The 23,801-nt window shown below is 36.7% G+C and overlaps 1 protein-coding gene across 2 annotated transcripts in view; it reads left to right on the top strand.

Annotated features, from left to right (window-relative positions):
* Positions 1 to 23,801, top strand: part of EFHC1 (EF-hand domain containing 1) — a 66,326-nt gene that overhangs the window by 7,097 nt on the left and 35,428 nt on the right. For both annotated transcript variants that reach the window (XM_012441623.3, XM_012441622.3), the window contains exons 3-6: positions 1,861 to 2,148; positions 10,015 to 10,164; positions 11,420 to 11,612; positions 19,989 to 20,209. In XM_012441623.3, coding sequence (XP_012297046.1) covers positions 1,861 to 2,148; positions 10,015 to 10,164; positions 11,420 to 11,612; positions 19,989 to 20,209 — 852 coding nt within the window. The remainder of the gene's footprint in view (positions 1 to 1,860; positions 2,149 to 10,014; positions 10,165 to 11,419; positions 11,613 to 19,988; positions 20,210 to 23,801) is intronic.

Raw genomic sequence — 23,801 nt, 5'->3', positions numbered from 1 at the left:
CTCCACTTACCAGGTTCATGTGGTTCTCCTACTGCAGCCTCCCAAGTAGCTGGGATTACAGGCACCACCATGCCTGGTTAATTTTTGTATTTTTAGTAGAGACAGGGTTTCACCTTGTTGGGCAGGCTGGTCTCAAACTCCTGACCTCAGGTGATCTGCCTGCCTCAGCCTCCCAGAGTGCTGGGATTACAGGTGTGAGCCACCATGCCTGGCATGTTTTATGTTTTTTAAATGTACAATCTATGTATTGATACCATTTTGACTTCACATTGATGATGATGCTCCCCAGAGGACCAATGGTTTGCTTGATGTAATAATATATGTGTTTCTAAGCACAGTGAGGATATTTACACATCTTTTAGAGATTCTGTAGTGGATTGATGATGAGGGTATATACATATCCTTCAAAGATTCTATAGTGGATTGATGATGTGAAAGTCATTCATATAAAGTCTATAATAATGAATGTAGTTAATATACATTTACAAAGAACTGCACTTCCAAAGAAGTGAAATTAAGCCTTCATTTTCATTTGAAACCAAAAATCACAATACTGTCCAAGATTTTTTACTTTTCTCAGAAGTTCTGGGAGTGACTTTTGACATGGAGGTGAATCTAGTAAAGTTCTTGAAGATGTATTCTCGGCCGGGCGTGGTGGCTCATGCCTGTAATCCTAGCACTTTGAGAGACCAAGGTAGGCAGATCACCTGAGGTCAGGAGTTTGACACCAGCCTGACCAACGTGGAGAAACCCCATCTCTACTAAAAATACAAAATTAGCGGGGCGTGGTGGCACATGCCTGTAATTGCAGCTACTTGGGAGACTGAGGCAGGATTGTTGCTTGAACCCAAGAGGCAGAGGTTGCGGTGAGCTGAGATGGCACCATTGCACTCCAGCCTGGACAACGAGAGTGAAACTCCGTCTCAAAAAAAAAAAAGATGTATTCTCACCAAGGAACATGTGAAATAAATAGTTTATACACATTGTGAGTATTTAAAGCAGATGTCAGCAAACTTTTTCTGTAAAGGGGCAGTTAGCATATATTTTGGCCATTGCAGTGGTTTTAGTCTGCTTAGTCTGCCACAACAAAATACCACAGATTGAATGGTTTAAATAATAGAATTTATTTTCTCACAGTTCTGGAGGTTGGATGTCCAAGGTCAAGGTGCCAGCTGGTTTGGATTCTGGTGAGGGCTCTCTTCCTGTCTTGCATACAGCAGCCTTCTTCCTCTGTCTTTACATGGCCTTACCTTGGTGGTGTACATGTGGGAGTTAGGGGAGGGAAGTAACTCTCTTTCTCTTCTACTTCTCTTCTGAGGCCACCAGTTCTATGGAATTAGACTTAAAAGTGGAATACCCCTATCCTTAAGATGTTGTTTAACCTTAATTACCTCCTAAAGATCCTATCTTCAATTATAGTCACATTGAGGGTTAGGGTTCAACATATGAATTTTGGGGATGAGGGAGACACAATCTATCACAACTATTTAACTGTTCTCTTGTAATGGGAGAGCAACTTTAAAAAAATTCTTTACATAATTATTTGTGGCTTGAAAATTTAAATTTTTATAATATCCATGTGTTATGAGATTTTTTAAAAGTTTTTTAAACCATTTAAATATGTAAAACCCATTCTTAGCTTGAAGGTTCATTAAAAAAAAAACAGCTAGCAGGTTAGATTTGTCCCATGGACTATAGTTTACAGTATCTGTAATTTTAGAGTATCAAGATTTAGAGGATAGGAGTGATGAGTGTTAAAATCTCCCTGTGTGGTTCTGTTTTCAGGAGCATGCTTGATATTTTTTAGATGACTATGACAAACTAATAGTATACCATTTCTCCTTTCCTTGCATGTTATAGGTGCTGAAATTTGATGCCTATTTCCAAGAAGATGTTCCTATGTCAACTGAGGAACATTATAGGATCCGTCAAGTGAACATTTACTATTATCTAGAAGATGACAGCATGTCTGTCATAGAGCCTGTTGTCGAAAATTCTGGAATCCCTCAAGGCAAGTTAATAAAACGCCAGCGGCTAGCCAAGAATGACCGGGGAGACCATTATCATTGGAAAGACCTAAATCGAGGAATAAACATCACAATTTATGGCAAAACTTTCCACATTGTTGACTGTGACCAATTCACACAGGTATAGCATATATTTTTGAAAGTTGTGAGCTCTGAGGCATCATCCTAATTTATAGAAGGGTACATTTCATTTATTAGAGTAAGGGCAGTACATAGGTAATCTCTCCCGCATGAATTATTATGGTTGGCTAGGTATTTGTGTGTGTGTATGTGCTAATAATATGTGCCAACACTAGTAGTAACATAATTTTTTCAGAATGAAATATAAAATACTCAAAATCAAACTCTCATCATAGCTGAATCATTTGGTAAGAAACCAGGTTAAAATGGCAGTTCAAATAGAGGGTAGGGGAATAGCACCCCTGCTGGGATGGATGTGTGGAAGAGAGATTAGACATTTTATCTTAAGTATGAGTTTATGAAAATAACACTACTTCTATTAGCAGATATGAGCCTAAAATTTTTTGTGTAGCTCATATATTTTTGGTAAATGATACTTGCTGTATTCTAGGAAAGCTTACTATCTAAAGAATTTCTGAAATAAAACTATTTTTAAATAAAAAAAACTCTTCTCTATATAAAAAGTCCTCTACTTTCTTTATTTCATAAGTTTGGATTTTTTAATACAAAGGAAACTTTTCTTAAATACATAGAGGATATGATGGTCTTTCTTTAGCACAAATAGGAATTAGGAAGTCAATTCCAAATTTGTCTTAGTTAAAAAAATGTTCCTAGCAGCAAAGATATAGTTTCTGAAGTATTTTATGTCCTTTATTCCATGGTACCTAGTGCCGTATGTGACTAATTTTTACCATACACTGAACTCCTATGAATCCATTTAGTGTTTTCATTTAGTAGTTTATTTAACAAATATTTATGTGCATGCCTGCTTTGCATCAGGCACTGTTCTAGGCGCCAGATGTAAAGACGTGCCCTTGTAGAGGTTACAATCTTGTTGGAGGAGACAAACAATAGCAAATAAATAGATTGATTGTATGTCAGATTATGATAAGAGCAATAGAGGAAGGTAAAGCTGAGTAAAGGGAATGGAAGTTGAGGGGCTTTTTATAAAGGCTGATCAGAGAATGCCTCAGTGATAAGATGACACATGAATAGAGGCCTGAAGGAAGTGAAGAAAAGAGCCATGACATCAGTGCCATTCCAAAGTAATAGAGAAAAATAGCTTCGAAAGTAGAGGTGCTAGACCATCTTTGAGGTATTCTCCCCTTCCAACATGTTTTTATCTCTTTGCTTTTTAGATGTCTGAGGTCTTATGTATCATAGGCAGTTTCATAATTGTACCAACAGTGAGAAATTATAAAATGTTATCTGAACATAAAGGTATTAACAATTGTTTTTACAGTTGTGTTTTCATAACAATTATTTTTACCATTGTGTTTTTATGGGCAATTTGAACATTTGCAAGTTAATCACTGAGCAGTTGATCTATTTATAGTCAATTCTCATTATTCACAGTAATTAGGACTATAGTCACCACGAACACTGAATTAGTGAATACCAAACCACTGCGCTTAGAGGAAATACAGGGTTAGGTTCTCACCAATCTTTGGTCATATTTTTGTCAACTGATCAATACATAAGTTTGTTTTATGTGTGTTTCTGTTTAAAGACGCCTTATTTAATTATATACTGTTGATTCATTAACATTAAACTCACACCCAACAGCACTATAACTCATGTCTGAACAAAGCTTATCTAAGATATGCATTTTCTCCATGAGGTACATTACAGCCTTCTTGTGCTGATGAGGAACATTAAATAGGACTTCAGCACTAGACATTGGGACTCTTTATCCAGCAAAATCACCAACAAAAACACAAAAATGCAAAAAATGTGGCACCTCCATGATCACATTTTATTTTTCCAGTTTACCATTGATGGGCATTTAGGTTGATTCCATGTCTTTGCTATTGTGAATACTGCTACAATGAACATGCTTGTGCATGTCTTTATGGCCAAATGATTTATATCCCTTTGGGTGTATGCCCAATAATGAGATTCCTAGGTCAAATGGTAGTTCTGTTTTCAGGTCCTTTAGGAATCACCACATCGCTTTCTACAATGGTTGAACTAATTTGTACTAACAGTGTATAAACATTTCTTTTTCTCCACAACCTTGACAGCATCTGTTTTTTTTTGACTTTTTTTTTTATTGAGATGGAATTTTGCTCTTCTTTCCCAGGCTGAAGTACAATTCCATGATCTCAGCTCACTGCAACCTCTGCCTCCCAGATTCAAGCGATTCTCCTGCCTCAGCCTCCCAAGTAGCTGGGATTACAGGCACCTGCCACCACACCCGGATAATTGTTTTGTATTTTTAGTAGAGATGGGATTTCACCCTGTTGGCGAGGCTTGTCTAGAACTCCTGACCTAAGATGATCCCCCTGCCTTGGCCTCCCAAAGGTGCTGGGATTACAGGCATGAGCCACTGCGTTCAGCCTATTTTTTGACTTTTTAATAGTAGTCATTCTGACTGGTGTGAGAGAGTATCTCATTGTGGTTTTGATTTGCATTTCTCTAATGATGAGTGATGTTGAGCTTGTTTTTCATATGCTTATTGGCCATATGTATGTCTTCTTTTGAGAAATATCTGTTCATGTACTTTGCCCACTTTTTAATGGAGTGGTTTGTTTTTTCTTGTAAATTAAAGTTCCTTATAGATGCTGCATATTGGACCTTTGTCAGATGCAGAGTTCACAAATATTTTTTTCCCATTCTTTAGATTGTCTTTTTACTCTGTTGATGCTTTCTTTTGCTCTGCAGAAGCTCTTACATTTAATTTGATACCATTCGTCAATTTTTGCTTTTGTTGCAATTGCTTTTGGTGTCTTTGTCATGAAATCTTTGCCCATTCCTATGTTTAGAATGGTGTTGCCTTGGTTGTCTTCCAGGGTGTTTATAGTTTTGGGTTTTACATTTAAGTCTTTAATCTATCTGGAGTTGATTTTTATATCTGATGTAAGAAAGGTGTCCAGTTTCAATCTTCTGTATATAGCTAGCAAGTTATCCCAGCACCATTTATTGAATAGAGAGTCCTTTCCCCATTGCTTGTTTTTGTCAGCGTTGTTGAAGACCAGATAATTATAGGTGTGCAGCCTTATTTCTGAGCTCTTTATTCTGTTCCATTGGTCTATGTGTCTGTTTCTGTACCAGTACCATACTGTTCTGGTTACTGTTGCCCTGTAGTATAGTTTGAAGGCAGGTAACGTGATGCCTCCAGTTTTGTTCATTTTGTTTAGAATTGCCTTGGCTATTCAGGCTCCTTTTGGGTACCACTTAATTTTAAAGTTTTTTTTTTTCTAGTTCTGTAAAGAGTGTCATTGGTAGTTTGATAGGAATAGCATTGAATCTATACATTGCTTTGAGCAGTATGGCGATTTTAATGATACTGATTCTTCTTATCCATGAGCTTGTAATGTTTTTTCATTTGGTCATGTCATCTCTTATTTCCTTGAGCAGTGTTTTGTAATTCTCATTGTAGAGATCTTTCACCTCCCTGGCTAACTGTATTTCTAGGTATTTTATTCTTTTTGTGATAGTTATAAATGGGATTGTGTTCCTGATTTTGCCCTCAGCTGGGCTCTTGTTGGTGTATAGGAATGCTAGTGATTTCTGTACGTTAATTTTGTATCCTAAAATTTTGCTGAAGTTGTTTATCAGCTGAAGGAGTTTTTGGGCCAAGGCTATGGGGTTTTCTAGATAAAGAATCATGTTGTCTCCAAAAAGAGATAGGGATAGGTTGACTTTCTCTCTTCCTATTTGGATGTCCTTTATTTCTTTCTCTTGCCTGATTGCTCTGGCCCAGACTTTCAATACTATATTGGATAGAAGTTGTGGGAGAGGGCATCCTTGTCTTATGTCGGTTTTCTAGAGGAATGCTTCCAACTTTTCCCTGTTTAATACAATGTTGGCTGTGGGCTTTTCATAGATGGCCCTTTTTATTTTGAGGTCCTTCAATACCTAATTTATTGAGAGTTTTTCTCATTACATTTTACATCTCATTACATTTTATCCAAAGTCTTTTTTTTTTTTTTTTTTTTTTTTTTTTTTTTTTGAGACAGAGTCTTGTTCTTTCACCTAGGCTGGAGTGTAATGGCTCAATCTCGGCTCACTGCAACCTCTGCCTCCCGGGTTCAAGCAATTCTGCTGCCTCAGCCTCCTGAGTAGCTGGGATTACAGGTGCACACCACCAAGCCCAGCTAATTTTGTATTTTTAGTAGAGACAGGGTTTCACCATGTTAGACAGGATGGTCTCAATCTCCTGACCTCATGATCTGCTAAAGTTTTTTCTGTATCTATTGCGATAACCATGTGGGTTTTGTCTCTAGCTTTGTTTATGTGATGAATCACATTTATTGATTTGTGTATGTTGAACCAACTTTGCATCCTGGGAATGAAGCCTACTTGATTATGGTGGATTACTTTTTGGATGTGCTGCTGGATTCAGTTTGCGAGTATTTTGTTGAGAATTTTTGGATTGATGTTCATCAAAGATATTGGCCTTAAGTTTTCTTTTTCTATTGTGTCTCTGCCAGGTTTTGGTGTCAGGATGATGCTGGCCTCATAGATTTAGTTAGGGAGGAATCCCTTCTCCTCAATTTTTAAAAATATTTCTGTAAGAATAGTACCAGCTCTATTTTGTGTATCTGGTAGAATTTAGCTGTGAATCCATCTGGCCCTTGATCTTTTTTGGTTCATAGGCTATTGATTACTGATTCAATTTCAGAGCTTGTTATTGGTCTGTTCAGGGAATCAATTTCTTTCTAGTTCAGTCTTGGGAGGATGTATGCGTCCAGGACTTTATCCATCTCTTCTAGGTTTTTAGTTTGTGTGTATACAAGTGTTCATAATATTCTCTGGTGGTTGCTTATATTTCTATGGGGTCAGTGGTAACATCCCCATTGTTGTTTCTCATTGTGTTTGTTTAGATCTTCTCTCTTCTTCATTAATCTAGTTAGTGGCTTATTTTTTTAATAACAACCAACTCCTGGATTCATTGATCTTTTGATTTTTTTTTTTTTTTTGTATCTTGATTTCCTTCAGTTCAGCTCTGATTTTGATTATTCCTTGTCTTCCACTAGCTTTGAGGTAAGTTTGCTCTTGCTTCTCTAGTTCTTTCAGTTTTGATGTTAGGTTGTTGATTTGAGATCTAACTTTTTGACATGGTGTTTAGTGCTATAAATTTCCATCTTAATACTGCCTTAGCTGTGTCCCAGAGATTCTGGTATGTTGTATCTTTGTTCTCATTACTTTCAAAGAAGTTCTTAATTTCTGTCTTAATTTCATTATTTACCTAAAAGTCATTCAGGAGCAGGTTGTCCAATTTCCATGTAATTGCGTGGTTTTGAGTGTTGTTTTAAGTTTTGACCTCCATTTTTATTATGCTGTTGTCTGAGAGTGTGTTTGCTATGATTTTGGTTCTTTTGCATTTCCTGATAATTGTTTTCTGTTTGATTTTGTGGTCAATTTTAGAATATGTCCCATGTGGTGATGACAATATTGTATATTCTGTTGTTTTTGGATGGAGAGTTCTGTAGAGGTGTGTCAGATCCATTTGGTCCAATGTTGAGTTAGGTCCTGAATATCTTTGTTAATTTTCTGCCTCAGTGATCTGTTAAATACTGTCAGGGAAGTGTTGAAGTCTCCCACTGTTATTGTGTGGGAGTCTAAGTCTTGTTGTAGATCTCTAAGAACTTGTTTTATGAATTTGGGTGTTCCTGTGTTAGGTGCGTATGTATTTAGGATAGTTAGGTTTTTTTGTTGAGTTGGATTTTTTTACCATTACACATACCTTCTTTGTCTTTTTTGATCTTTGTTGGTTTAAAGTCTGTTTTGTCTGAAATTAGGATTACAATCTCTGCTTTTTTCTGTTCTCCATCTGCTTCGTAGATTTTCCTCTATCCCTTTATTTTGAGCCTTTGGGTGGTGTTGTGTGTGAGATAGGCCTCTTGAAGACAGCATACCGTTGGGTCTTCCTTTTTCATCCAGCTTGCTTGCTAGTCTGTGCCTTTTTTTTTTTTTTTTTTTTTTTTTGAGACAGAGTATTGCTCTGTCACTCAGGCTGGAGTGTGGTGGCATGATCTCAGCTCACTGCACCCTCTGCCTCCCAGGCTCAAGTGATTCTCCTACCTCAGCCTCCTGAGTAACTGGGATTACAGGTGTGTGCTACCACGCCTGGCTAATTTTTGTATTTTTAGCAGAGATGAGGTTTCACCATGTTGGCCAGGCTGGCCTCAAACTCCTGACCTCAAGTGATCCACCCACCTCAGCCTCCCAAAGTGTTGGGATTACAGGCATGAGCTACCATGCCTGGCCTCTGTGCCTTGTAAATGGGGCCTTTAGCCCATTTATATTTAAGATTAGTATTGATATGTATGGATTTGATCCTGTCATTGTGTTGTTAGCTGGTTATTATGCTGGCTTGTTTGTGTGGTTGCTTTATAGTGTTACTAGTCTGCGTACTTAAGTGTGTTTTGTATTGGCTGGTAATGGTCTTTTCTTTCTATATTTGGTGCTTCTTTCAAGATCTCTTGTAAAGTGGGTCTGGTGATGATGAACTCTCTCAGCATTTGCTTATCTGAAAAGGATCTCATTTCTCCTTTGCTGAGAAGCTTGGAGTTTGGCTAGAAATGAAATTCTTGGTTGAAGATTTTTCTTCTTTAAGAATGTTGAATATAGACCCTCAGTCTTTTCTGGCTTGTAGGATTTCAGCTGAGAAGTCCACTGTTGGCCTGATGGGATTCCTTTTGCACGTGACCTGCCCTTTCTCTGTAGCTGTTTTTAACATTCTTTCTTTCATTTTGACCTTGGAAAATCTAATGATTATGTGACTTGGGGATGATCTCCTTGGGTAGAATCTTGCAGGGATTCTTTGTATTTCCTTAATTTGATTGTTGGTCTCTCTAGCAAGGTTTAGGAGTTTTTAACAGATGATGTCCTGAAATATGTTTTCCAAGCTGTTTGCCTTCTGACTGTCCCTTTCAGGAATGCCTGGTGAAATTTCAGCACTTAGTTTATCTTTCCTATTTTGCTAAAACATTTGCTGGTCTAATAAAACCAATGGGTATGATTTCTTTTTTTCTTTTTTGGCGAGGGGAAGGGACTTAATCATATACAATATTTGTTTTAAGTGAATTAGAAAATTGACAATATGATTTCAGCCTAAGCTGGCCATTGTGCAGCTTGCCTCCATACCTAATAGGAATTACATATTGTTTGAAACCGTGGTTAGGTTCCAGGTATATGAATGTAAGCAATACTAAGACTTACTCTGTTACAGGCACCTAAATAAATTTGATTGATTTAAATTCATATTTGAAAACAGTTGTTTTGCCATTGTGCCTCTCAACTAGCTTAACAAATATTTAGCAATATAACAACATAACAATACAAAATACTTCAGGTAACTCTCAATTATTATCTGCATTATGGAATTGGCTCAGTTGGAGACTTAATACAGCTTACATGTGCTTGAGCAGCAAACTAATGTTTAACTTGAGCAATGGCATAGAAATTATTATTACACTTTTTTTTTCTTTTTCCTTTTTCTTTTGAGGCAGGGTCTTGCTGTCACCCAGGCTGGAGTGCAGTGTCATGATCATGGCTCACTCTAGCCTTGACCTCCTGAGCTGAAATGATTCTCTCACTTCAGCCTTCTGAGTAGCCTGGACTGCAGGCACATGGCATCAAAGCAATCTTAACTTTTAAATTTTTTTGCAGAAACAGGGTCTCACTATGTTGCTCAGGCTGGTTGCAAATTCCTGCATTCCAGCAGTCCTCCCAACTCAGCCTCCCAAAGTACTGAGATTGTAGCCCTGAGCCACAGTGCCAGTTTTAAATCATCAGTTTGTAACTTACTCGAAGAAGCTCTAAGAAAGATGAGCATTATTAACTTTCAATTATTTAGGTATTTTTAGAAAGTCAAGGAATTGAATTAAATCCACCAGAGAAGATGGCTCTTGATCCTTACACTGAACTCCGGAAACAGCCTCTTCGTAAGTATGTCACCCCGTCGGACTTTGATCAACTCAAGCAATTTCTCACCTTTGACAAACAGGTAAGTGACATAGGAACCATAGTAGGCTTACTTATTTCCAAATGTGACCCATATTTATTGGCAAAAGGTTTGGGTAGCTGTATTGGTAACTATTTTGAAACAATACAGCTTTAATTGAACTGTTTGGACACAGTCCTGTCTTTCTGCTTTCATCTAGGGTTACAGGTACAGGAGTGCCTATGTTTCATATGGAGATCCAAAGAAGATTGTGGAGTTGTGGAGCTGTTTTGTGAATCCCAACAAACATTTAAATCTCAAAACAATTCCTGAGCTACATCTGCTACCTACCTTACATTTCCAATTGACAATTTCTTACCCTAAAAATGAGCTAATTTCATAGAATCCTTTGGGAAACCATAAATCAATTATTGGGAAATTTCAAAGATGTGCATATATGTAGGTTCTAATATTAAAATATTTAATTTCACAGAAACCCCACTATAGATACTTCCTTGTTAAATGTTATATTAATATTGAAGTGCAGAATGTTTTGCGCATTTTCCAACTCTGTTCCAACCTTCCTAATCCTCTCCCTTGTGATCTGATGTTTATAAGCAGATTTAAATCCTCTGCTTTCTACTAAAGAGAGAGAGAAAAGAAAGAGATCACCTTCATTGCTTCTTTGCTGTTCCTTTTCTTTAGACATTTAACTCCTTTTAGTTCAAAAAACATAAACTAGCACTAGCATGATCTTTTAAGGATTTTGTTTATATCATTCACATATCTGTTATTATTTTATATTTAAAGATTGTGTTTATTCCCATGATTTGAGGAAGCCTAGCCAAAAAAAAAAAAGATTGTGTCTATAGTATTACTAGAAGATATGTGTTGATGGGACAAAAAAAATACTGGTTAATAAATAAAAAATTTTTCTATACTAATTATATATAAACCATATTCACATGTATCTTTATTAATATATATAAACCGCTATGTAAAGAACTTCATTGCTCTTTAAATTTAGCTTCTCTTTCACTGACTAATATTTTGGATCAAAGTGAGCTCTTCTTTTTTGGCACAAACTTAGAATCCTATTATTTAATTCTTTCCAGCTGCTGACATATGGTATATAATTTCAGATGTTTTAGTATCTTTGATGAGTATTTCCTTTTTTTTTCAATTTACCCCATCTGAGATTACTTCATAGTCTTTCCAGCTAATCTTTTCATCACTGTCTGATACATAATTGCCAAAGTAGCTAAGTTGAACTCCCTACTTTTAGGATTCTTGAGTCACTAATTCGGATTTTTCAAAGGTCCTTCGATTTTATGCGATCTGGGATGATACAGACAGCATGTATGGTGAATGTCGGACCTACATCATTCATTACTATCTTATGGATGATACGGTGGAAATTCGAGAGGTCCACGAACGGAATGATGGGAGAGATCCTTTCCCACTCCTGATGAACCGTCAGCGTATACCCAAAGTTTTGGTGGAAAATGCAAGTATGTTTGATTCAGTTTATTCTCTGTTACTTGGGATATTTTTAGGTTCTTAAAGGAGTTATTTAATCAGTATGCAAAATTCTCTTTACACTTGGAAGCCTCTAGCTATTTTTTCTTAGGTGCTCAGAAAATGGCTTCTCCACAGCTTTCCTCCTTTACTTGCCCCTTGGTCCAGGTATGCCTCCAAGACAATCTGGTACCCAGTTCAAGGAAACAAAACTGAAACAGCAGTGGGAGGTTCATTTAAAGTGTAGTAGAGCAAGGTTTCTGAACTGAAACAATTTAATATTAGATTTTTAATGCATTTTTCAAACAGGCTTTTATTTTCATTCACAGATATGCATGAAAGCTTATCCTTTCTTTATATGCTTTCCTGACTTTGCTTCTCACTTCAACTACTTCCTAAACGGGAAGTTTCTGTGTAGTTTAACTTGAGATTGAAAAAGGCATGTCTGAGACTCATAGAGGTGAGGTCCATTGTGTCAAATCCAGCTCATTCTTTGCTGGTTTAAAATTACCTAGCATGGGCTGGATGCGATGGCTCACTCCTTTAATCCCAGCACTTTGGGAGACTGAGGTGAGTGGATTGCTTGAGCCCAAGAGTTTGAGACCAGCCTGGGCAAAATGATGAAACCCCATCTCTACAAAAAATACAAAAAATTAACCATGTTTGGTGGTGCGCACCTGTAGTCCTGGCTACTTGGGAGGCTGAGGTAGGAGGATCATCTGAGCCTGGGAGTTCAAGGCTGTGGTGAGCTGTGACTGTGCTGCTGTACTCCAGCCTGGGCAACAGAGTGAGACCCTATCTCAAGCAAAAGGAAAAAAGTTGCCTACCATGTTTGTGAGTGGCTGTGTAACAAAATGGCAGCGGATACCTGCTGTTCACTATTTCCTGGGATGAGTAGGGTTGCTTTGGTTATTGTCTTAGTAGTTACATACATTTCTCTTAGAAAAATGTCATCTTAGTAACATGTAATGACTGACATCTCTCATGTTTGGGTGGCTGACAGAAGTCTGTAAATATATTCATGGGTTTTTTTTCTTTTTACTTTATTTTTTTTGAGAATTAGGAGATAAAAAATTTCAGGTATTGAACAAGAAGTTTGTCTAGATTAGAGGTTATAAATAAATGCATAGTCTGAGACTAAATTTAACCTGTCCACATGTATTGCTTGGCTTGCACAGTGTTTTTTTTTTTAATGCAGTATTATTTGTGGATAAGGAGTTGGAGGTTTCCATCATTGAGAGAATGGATAAGCAAAATGTGGTAAAGGTATATTTTGATTAGGTAGTAGTTAGAAGCAGTAAACAAGATGTATACAGAAAGAAGGTGGATGGATCTTGAAAACATAGTGCTGTGTAGGAAAAATACATAAAATTAGATATATAATTCAATAACACATGCAAAACATAGTACACATAGGACACATTCAATCACATAGCTACATTAGAATGATTGCATGTGAGGAGAAGAGAATGAGTTTGGGGGAAAAGATAAAAGGGAGTGAAAATTGTCATCATTTTAGAATTAGGAAAGTTTCTATTACATATTTTTTTAATAAATGAAAATAACTGCTAATTCAGCTTGTATTCTCAAGTAGAAACAACTGGTTCTGTGCTCTAGTTCGACATAGTTTGGTTACTACCTACTGTACATAGTCTTATAATTAGTTCTCTCTAGAATGTCTTAGAGGTCAATGACAATGGGACTAGTATACTAATTTTGGCCTTTCAGAAGGCTTTAACAAGCCTGAAATCCATGCAGTCTGGAGCTAACAAACATTAGATTTATAATGGATAAAGAAAATGAATAGGAATGTATTTGGGGTGGCATGAAAAGTCTCACTGAAACTAAATCCCTTTAAATGACAGGTTTCCAGTTTGTCTCTGCCTTATCAATGTGACCTATATTTAAAACTTTCAATATATAATTATCCTATTCTAATTTCCCAGTTTAAAAATTTGCATGGAGAGGCAGCCTGGTGACATATGTAGGGTTTTTTTAAAAGTAGGAAACAGGGTGGATGCTATGGCTCAGACCTGTAATCCCATCACTTTCGGAGGCCAAGACGGGAGGATCACCTGAGGTCAGGAGTTCAAGACCTGTCTGGTCAACATGGTGAAACCCTGTCACTACCAAAAAATACAAAAATTAGCTGGGCATGGTGGCAAGTGCCTATAGTCCCGGCTACTTGGGAGGCTGAAGCAGGAGAGTCGCTTGAACCCAGGAGGCAGAGGCTGCAGTGAGCAGAGACTGCACTACTTCACTCCAGCCTGGGCAATAGAGCAAGACTCTGTCCCCCCCCCCCAAAAAAAAAGGTATCAGTCATGAGGTACAGAAAAGGCTATGTTCCCATCAGCTACATAATTCCTTTAACTAGAATGGTGGTGTTAAAATAATGGGGTCTAATTGACTCTCAAAGGCATTTATCCAATGGGTGATTTTTATTTAATTCAATTAAACAAGAGGTACATATCTGCTGTAGGAACCATTTCACATGCTAAATGCTATAGAGGAAAGAATGAAACCGTAACTCCCATTCTTAGAATCCTATCCTTCAGGCATTTCTAGTGTTATTAAGAAGACAAGTCATATAAAGTACACAGAGCTGTTAAGTAATAACACAAGTATACACCAGATTATCTGGTTATGTAATTAGTTAAGTCATGCAGACAAAGGTCAGAAGGAGAGAGGTGTGGGCCTGAAAAACTAAACAAGTCTTTGTGTGAAGAGTTGAGATTGGACCCAGATTCAGAATGGCAGAGAACAAAGAGCACAGTTGAAGAACAAGAGCAAAGTTGGGAATTAGGAATAAGTATGGCATGTTTGAGGGTGTCCAAGAGATGATAGCTAGGCAGAAAGTTTGTGTTAGACAGTAATAGGAAATAAGGGAGTAACTTTGAAAAGTCCTCTCAACCAGGGCCCCCTTCTAAAAAGCTAAGATGAATCAAAATTATATATTTATAATGGCTGGAGTTAAAATATCAAACTCTGAAACTTATTTCTCTATCAAGGGCAATTGCAGATTACCAGTAGGTGGCAGGTAATTTCAAAATAGGACATTTTTTGGCTTACCAAAAGCCTTCTACTCAGCTCTTGAACCTAAGGAACCAGGTTCCAAAAGTCTAAATATGTTAGTTATCCTTCAGACTGGCTTTCATAGTTTGATCTTACCCTTGCCTGTTAGATGAATCTTGAACACCCCTTAGACCTTTAGTGTTCCAGAAAGTTGAATGCTTTTTCTCACTCTCTGAGCATCTTTATTGGCTCACTCAGTCATTCAAATAATATTAATTGAACATTCATATAGATGAAGGAAACACCATACTAAGCAATGGAAATCTGAAACTACTATAAGCCCATATCTCAAAGACTTTACAATCTGATGAGATCAACCTACAGAACAATGAAATAGAACCAAATTGTCCAGAAATAGACCCACATATATGAGGTCATTTGATTTTTGGCAAAGGTGTAAAAGCAATTTGATGGAGAAATTATTGTCTTTTTAACAAAAGGTGCTGGAAAAATTCAACAGCCATGTGCAAAAATAAATAAATAAACTTCAACCCTTACCTCACCATACATAAAAGTTAACCCCAAATGGATAATAGACCAGGGTGACAGAGTAAGACTCTGTGTCAGAGTTGGGGCGGGGGGGAAGCAAATGCAATAAAAACAAAAGTTGTTGACAATTGGGACCTAATTAAACTAAAGAGCTTCTACATAGCAAAATAAACTATCAACAGAGGAAGCAGCCTACAGAAAGGGAGAAAATATTTGAAACAATGCATTTGACAAATGACTAATATTCAGAATCTATAAGGAACTTAAATCAACAAGAAAAAAACAACCCCAAAAAGTAGGCAAAGGATGTGAACAGACATTTCTCAAAAGAAAACATACGAAGGGACAACAAGCATTTAAAAAATGCCCAACATCTCTAATCATCAGGGGGATGCAATCAAAACCACAGTAAGACACCATCTCATACCAGTTAGAATGGCTATTATTAATAAGTCAAAACATAATAGATGCTGGCAAGGTTGCAGAGAAAAGGGGATGCTTATACACTGTTGGTGGGAATGTAAACTAGTTAGCCCCTGAGGAAAGCAATTTGGAGATTTCTCCAGAAACTAAAAATAGAACTACAGGAATCCCAGTATTGGGTATATACCCAAAAGAAAATAAGTTGCTCTATCCAAAGAACATTTGCACTCCTGTTTATTGCAGCACTATTCACAATAGCAAAGACATGAAATCCACCCAGTGCCCATCACTGGTGGATTGGATAAAGCAAATATATTAACAGTACATATACATCATAGAAGACTATATGGTCATAAAAAATAAAATCATGTTCTTTGCAGCAATGTGGATGCAGATAGAATCCATTATACTAAGTAAATTAACACAGAAACAGAACATTGGGTACACATGGACACAAAGATAGGAACAGTAGACACTGGGGACTCCAAAAGGGGGAAGAAAGGGAGAAGGACAAGGGTTGAAGAACTACCTATCAGGTACTCTGTTCACTATTTGGGTGACAGGATCAATAGAAGCTCAGACTTTAGCATCATGCAATATTCCTGTGTAACCAACCTGCACATGTACCCCCAAATCTAAAATTTATAAATAAATAAATAAATAAAGTTTCAAAAGACACTGTTAGGAAGGTGAAAGGAGAAGCTAAAGATTGGGGAAAATATTTGTAAAACATATTTGACAAGGTACTTGTCATAGGATATATAAAGTGGCTCTTAAAAATTAGTAAAACAACCCAAATAAAAAATGGGTAAAGGATTACGATAGATACCTCACCAAAAATATACATGGGTGGCAAATTAGCACACAAAAAGATGTTCACTATAGTTAGTCATTAAAGGAATGCAAATTAAAACCAAATAAGATACTACTGTATACCCACTAGAATGTCCAGAATTAAAAAGACTGACCATACCAAGTATTGACAAGAATGTGAAGCAGCTGAAAATTTCACACACCGCTAATGGAAGGTAAACTGAAATAACCACTTTCAAAAATAGCTTACAGTTTGTTTTTTAAAACTGCACATATATCTACCATACAACCCAGCCATTCTTTTCTTAGGTATTTGCCAAGAGAAAGGAAAACATGTTCACACAGAAACTTATGTGAATGTTTATGGCAGCTTTTTTGTAATAGCCAAAAGTTGGAAATAATGCAAATGTCCATCAATAGTGAGTGAATGAACAATTATTGTATATCAGTACTTTGGAATACTACTAAAAATAAAATAATTATTGATGTATGAAACAACGTGAATGAATCTCAGAGTAACTAGGCTAAGAGAAAGAATTCAGACAAAAACACATGCCATATACTTCCATTGGTGTAAAATCATTGAAAATACAATATAAATAAGCAAAACAGATCAGTGATTGCATGAGGATGGTAAGAAGGAGAGTTAGATTATAAAAGAGCATAAGGAGACTTTTGGATGTGATAGGTGTCTTTATTATTTTGATTCTAATGACAGTTTTATGGGTAAATATATATGTCAAGCAACATCAAATTGTATACTCCAAATATATGCAGCTTATTGTAGTCAATTATACCTCAGTAAAGTTGTGAAAATATAAATCCATATCTAGATATGTCATAGTCAAATGTAAGAACACTAGATTCAGAAAGATCATAAAAGCAGCCCCAGAGTAGGGGAGGGATAGCATTAGGAGAAATACCTAATGTAGATGACAGGGTGATGGATGCAGCAAACCACCATGACATGTATATACCTATGTAACAAGCCTGCACGTTCTGTGCATGTACTCTAGATCTTAAAGTATAATAATAATAAAAAGAAAAAGGTAACCCATACAGGATGGCAAGTTAAAATGACACCTGACTTCTGTAGCAACAGTGATTACCAGAAGACAATGAAATAATATCTTCAGAGTGCTGAGAAAAAATAGAATTTAATGCCTAGAGAAACTGTCTTTCAGGAAGGTGCAATACATTTCCAGGCAAACAAAACAGATTTTACTAACAACAGACCCTTACTGGGAAAATTCTAGAGTATGCTTCAAGTGGAAAGAAAATGATTCCAGAAATAAGGTCTAAGATACAAGAAGTCATGAATAAAGAAAATAGCAAAGTGTGGATAAATCTAAATAATCATTAGCTATACAAATTAAAAGAACAATATTGAATTTGTGAAAGCTAAAAATATCAAAGTAGAACCAAAACATATTACAATAATAGCATAGGAAAAGGTTATAGGATTAAATATATAATAAGTTTTGAAAAATGTTATTTTTTTAACTTTTATTTTAAGTTCAGGGGTACATGTGCAGGTTTGTTATATAGGTGAGCTTGTGTCATGGGGGTTTGTTGTACAGATTATTTTGTCTCCCAAGTATTAAGCCTAATACCCACCAGTTATTTTTCCTGATACTCTCCCTCCTCCCACCCTTCACCCTCCAATAGGCCCCAGTGTGTACTGTTCCCTCCCATGTGTCCATGTGCTCCCATCATTTAGCTTCCACTTATAAGTGAGAACATGTGGTACTTAATTTTCTGTTCCTGCGTTAGTTTGCTAAGGATAATGTCCTTCAGCTCCATCCATGTTCCAGCACAGGACATGACCTCATTCTTTTTTACGGCTGTATAGCATTCCATGGTGTATATGTACAGCATTTTCTTTATCCAGTCTGTCACTGATGAGCATTTAGGTTGATTCTGTGTCTTCGTTATTGTGAGTAGTGCATGCTTGCATTTTTCTTTATGATAGAATGATTTTTTTTTCCTTTGGAGATATACCCAGTAATGGAATTGCTGGGTTAGATGGGTAGTTCTATTTTTAGGTGTTTGAGGAATCACCACACTGCTTTCTATCGTGGTTGAACTCATTTACACTCCCACCAACAATGTATAAAAGCGTTTTTGAAAACATACTTAAGATATAGGCACATAGAAAGGATAAAAAGATAAATAAATAGCAAAAGAAACTCATGAGGTATAAAACAACTGATGAAGCTATATTAGTATGATACAAATAGACATTTGGGCAAAAAGCTTTGATTGAGATGAAGAGGATCATTACCTATTGCAAGAATATTGTATTTACTAGGAAAATATAATAATTCTAAACTTGAATAACATGGATTCTTAATAACATGGATTCAAAATATAGGAAAAATTTGTAGCACTGTTATACAAAGAGACTGGAAAAATACACCATAATAGTGGGAGTCATTAAAACATTTCTTTCAATAGTTAGATCAAAAAGACAAACCAATAAACATGTATAAGACTTGAATAATATAATTATTCATAATAATATAATATAATTGAATATAATTATTATTGAATAATATTATTGTATTTCCCCAATAACATATCTTGTTAATCAAAGCCATGATCAAGGGCTGGAGTTCAAACTTTTATGCCCATTATAGCAGAAACTTAGCCTTATACCTGTTTTTCAATCTTAGTAATTACCGGTTAGGAGAACATCAGCCTACTTTTCATCCCCCTTGTGACAAGGGTTCTGTGCAAAAGCTTTGTGGTTACAGCTATAAGATATGGCACTCTACTAGAACTGATTGACTCTTAAGATTTCCTTGGATGCCAGGCTGCAGGTAATCAGTCTTAAACAAGTGAATCCTTAGTTCTCATGAAACAGTAAGACAAGACTGGAATTATTCTACAATTGCAAGAGTTATTCTACATTTGGAAATTATTTATTCCCACATGAATGGATTACTGTCATCATCTCATTGACTGTCCCTGCCCCTGCCTCCAGGACTAGCTTACACTGTCCTAATAGCAATGATTACAACTGAAATGAAACCATTATTTGTATAATTTTTTAGTATCTGTCTCCCCAAACAGAATATTTTCTCCATGAAGTCAGGAATTGTATCTATAGTGTTAATTATTGTAATCCAAGTATTTAGCAGTGTACTAGTACATGATATAGATGGTCACTAATAATTTGTTGGATGAATGGATAAACAGGTGAGAAATTGAGCTAAATGACTTGGATCTTTCCTAGACCTAAGACTCTATCCTTATAGAAGGACATTTGTTCTTTCCTCCTGCAGTGATTTCTTCTAAGCATTAATTTGCTAAAATTAATGATTTGTAGTGATAGTTTGAGCTGAATATGGGAGAGAGACATTACAAAAACTAATGTTATATATGTGTCCTATCAGCAGATGGAAATTCACAGCCATGTGTTCTAGTGGGAATGTAGGAGAGACCATGACTCTTGACCAGAGCAAGACTGCACTCCCTCAGGTTCTTAAGAATGCCTGGTTGTTGTATGTCAAGTCTTTCTTCCCACACTCATTCCTTCTTCTTTTCTCTCTAATACCATCTTATATTAGAGAACTTCCCCCGGTGTGTGCTGGAAATCTCTGACCAAGAGGTGTTGGAATGGTATACTGCTAAAGACTTCATTGTTGGGAAGTCGCTCACTATCCTTGGGAGAACTTTCTTCATTTATGATTGTGATCCATTTACTCGACGGTATTACAAAGACAAGTTTGGAATCACTGATTTACCACGTATTGATGTGAGCAAGCAGGAACCACCTCCTGTAAAACAGGTAATCAGATGGGCTAGTGTGGCTAGAAAACTAATTTTTTGAGGTAGAAATTTAAGAAAAAGAAAAAAGACTTCTATGCGAATACTTGATAAAAAATGGACAAAGTATATATGTAATACAGTAGTTCACAAAAGAAGAAATACAAATGGCAAAAAATTATGAAAAGACCCTCAATCTAACTGATAATCAATGAAATAGAAAGAAAATAATGACATTTTTGGATCTGTTCAATTTTAAAGGATTCATCCATATCCAGTGTTTGCCCTATATGAAGAAATGGGATTTTTTTTCTTTTTTCTTTTTTTATTGTATTTGGGCTCTGGGGTACATGTGCCCATCCTGCATCCTGCAGGATTGTTGCATAGGTACATACATGCCATGGTCGTTTGCTGTCTCCATCCCCCACCCGGCGCCGTTGCGTACATCAGGCATTTCTCCCGGTATTATCTCGCCCCCTCCTCCCCACCCCCGACCCAGCCCTGTGAGTGTTGTTCCCTTCCCTGTGCCCAAGTGTTCTCATTGTTCATCATCGCCTATGAGTGAAAACATGCGGTGTTTGGTTTTCTGTTCTTGTGTCAGTTTGCTGAGAATGATGGTTTCTAGGTTCATCCATGTCTCTACAAAGGACACGAACTCATCGTTTTTTATGGCTGCATAGTATTCCGTGGTGTATATGTGCCACATTTTCCTTGTCCAGTCTATCATTGATGGGCATTTGGGTTGGTTCCAGGTCTTTGCTATTGTAAAAAGTGCCGCAATGAACATATGTGTGCATGTGTCTTTATGATAGAATGATTTATAATCCTTTGAGTATATACCCAGTAAAGGGATTGCTGGGTCAAATGGAATTTCTATTTCTAGATCCTTGAGGAATCGCTACACTGTCTTCCACAATGGTTGAACTAATTTACACTCCCACCAACAGTGTAAAAGTGTTCCTTTTTCCACATCCTCTCCAGCATCTGTTGTCTCCAGATTTTTTAACAATTGCCATTCTAACTGGCGTGAGATGGTATCTCAACATGGTTTTGATTTGCGTTTCTCTAATGACCAGTGATGATGAGCATTTTTCCTATGTTTGTTGTCCACATATTTGTCTTCTTTTGAAAAGTGTCTGTTCATATCCTTCACCCGCTTTTGAATGGGTTTGTTTGTTTGTTTCCTGTAAATCTGATTTAGTGCTTTGTAGATTCTGGATATTAGCCCTTTGTCTGATGGGTAGATTGTGAAAATTTTTTGCCATTCTGCTGGTTGCTGGTTTACTCTAATGATTGTTTCTTTTGCTTTGCAGAAGCTCTTAAGTTTAATTAGGTCCCATTTGTCTATTTTGGCTTTTGTTACCATTGCTTTTGGTGTTTTAGTCATGAAGTCCTGGCCTGTGCCTGTGTCTTCAACGGTTTTGCCTAGGTTTTCTTCTAGGGTTTTTATGGCGTTCGTTCTTATGTTTAAATCTTTAATCCATCTGGAGTTAATTTTTTTATAAGGTGTAAGGAAGGGGTCCAGTTTCAGCTTCCTGCATATGGCTAGCCAGTTTTCCCAACACCATTTATTAGACAGGGAATCCTTTCCCCATTGCTTGTTTTTGTCAGGTTTGTTAAAGATCAGATGGTTGTAGATGTGTGGCATTGCTTCTGAGGCCTCTGTTCTGTTCTATTGGTCTGTATCTCTGTTTTGGTACCAGTACCATGCTGTTTTGATTACTGTAGTCTTGTAGTATAGTTTGAAGTCTGGTAGTGTGATGCCTCCCGCTTTGTTCTTTTTGCTTAGAATTGACTTTGCTATGCAGGCTCTCTTTTGGTTCCATATGAAGTTTAAGGTGTTTTTTTCCAGTTCTGTGAAGAAGGTCTTTGGTAGCTTGATGGGGATAGCATTGAATCTGTAAATTACTTTGGGCAGTATGGCCATTTTCACAATATTGATTCTTCCTAACCATGAGCATGGAAGGTTTTTCCATCTGTTTGTGTCGTCTCTTAATTCCTTGAGCAGTGGTTTGTAGTTCTCCTTGAAGAGATCTTTTACCTCTTTTGTTAGTTGTATTCCTAGGTATTTTATTCTCTTTGTAGAAATTGTAAATGGGAGTTTGCTCATGATTTGGCGATCTGTTTTTCTGTTATTAGTGTATAGGAATGCTTGTGATTTCTGCACATTGATTTTGTATCCTGAGACTTTGTCGAAGTTGCTTATCAGCTTAAGAAGGTTTTGGGCTGAGATGATGGGATCTTCTAAATATATGATCATATCGTCTGCAAACAGAGACAGTTTGACTTCTTCTTTTCCTAATTGAATGCCCTTTATTTCTTTTTCTTGTCTAATTGCTCTGGCTAGAACTTCCAGTACTATATTGAATAGGAGTGGTGAGAGAGGGCATCCTTGTCTAGTACCACTTTTTAAAGGGAATGCTTCTAATTTTTGCCCATTCAGTATGATATTGGCTGTGGGTTTGTCATAAATAGCTTTGTTGACACCTAGTTTATTGAGAGTTTTTAGCAGAAAGGCTGTTGAATTTTGTCGAAGGCCTTCTCTGCATCTATTGAGATAATCGTGGTTTTTGTCTTTGGTTCTGTTTATGTGGTGAATTACATTTATAGATTTGTGTATGTTGAACCAGCCTTGCATCCCCAGTATGAAGCCTACTTGATCATGGTGGATAAGCTTTTTGATATGCTGTTGAATTTGGTTTGCCAGTATTTTATTAAAGATTTTTGCCTCAATATTCATCATGGATATTGGCCTGTAGTAGTCTTTTTTAGTTATGTCTCTGCCAGATTTTGGTATCAGGATGATGTTGGTCTCATAGAAAGAGTTAGGGAGGATTCCCTCTTTTTGTATTGTTTGGAATAGTTTCAACAGGACTGGTACCAGCTTCTCTTTGTATGTCTGGTAGAATTCAGCTGTGAACCCATCTGGACCTGGACTTTTTTTGGTCGGTAGGCTATTAATTGCTGCCTCAACTTCAGACCTTGTTATTGGTCTATTCAGGGTTTCAACTTCTTCCTGGTTTAGTCTTGGGAGGATGCAAGTGTCCAGGAATTTATCCATTTCTTCCAGATTTATTGGTTCATGTGCATAGAGCTGTTTGTAGTAATCTCTGATGGTAGTTTGTATTTCCGAGGAATCAGTGGTGATCTCCCCCTTATTGTTTTTTATTGCATCTATTCGATTCTTCTCTCTTTTCTTTTTTATTAGTCTAGCTAGCGGTCTATTTTGTTTATCTTTTCAAAAAACCAGCTCCTGGATTTACTGATTTTTTTGAAGGGTTTTTTGTGTCTATATCTCCTTCAGTTCTGCTCTGATCTGAGTTATTTCTTGTCTTCTGCTAGCTTTTGAGTTTTTTTTGATCTTGCTCCTCTAGCTCTTTCAATTTTTATGATAGGGTGTCGATTTTAGATCTTTCCTTGCTTCTCATGTGGGCGTTTATTGCTATAAATTTCCCTCTAGACCCTGCTTTAAATGTGTCCCATAGGATCTAGTATGTTGTGTCTTTGTTCTCATTGGTTTCAAAGAATATTTTTATTTCTGCCTTGATTTCATTGTTTATCCATTCATCATCCAGGAGCAAGTTGTTCAGTTTCCATGTGATTGTGCGGTTTTG

This window comes from Aotus nancymaae, unplaced genomic scaffold (genome assembly GCF_030222135.1).
Source record: "Aotus nancymaae isolate 86718 unplaced genomic scaffold, 86718_ANA_hifiasm-v0.15.2.pri h1tg000040l, whole genome shotgun sequence".
In the NCBI taxonomy this organism is placed as follows: Eukaryota; Metazoa; Chordata; class Mammalia; order Primates; family Aotidae; genus Aotus; species Aotus nancymaae.
This window is presented reverse-complemented; position numbering and strand designations above follow the sequence as displayed.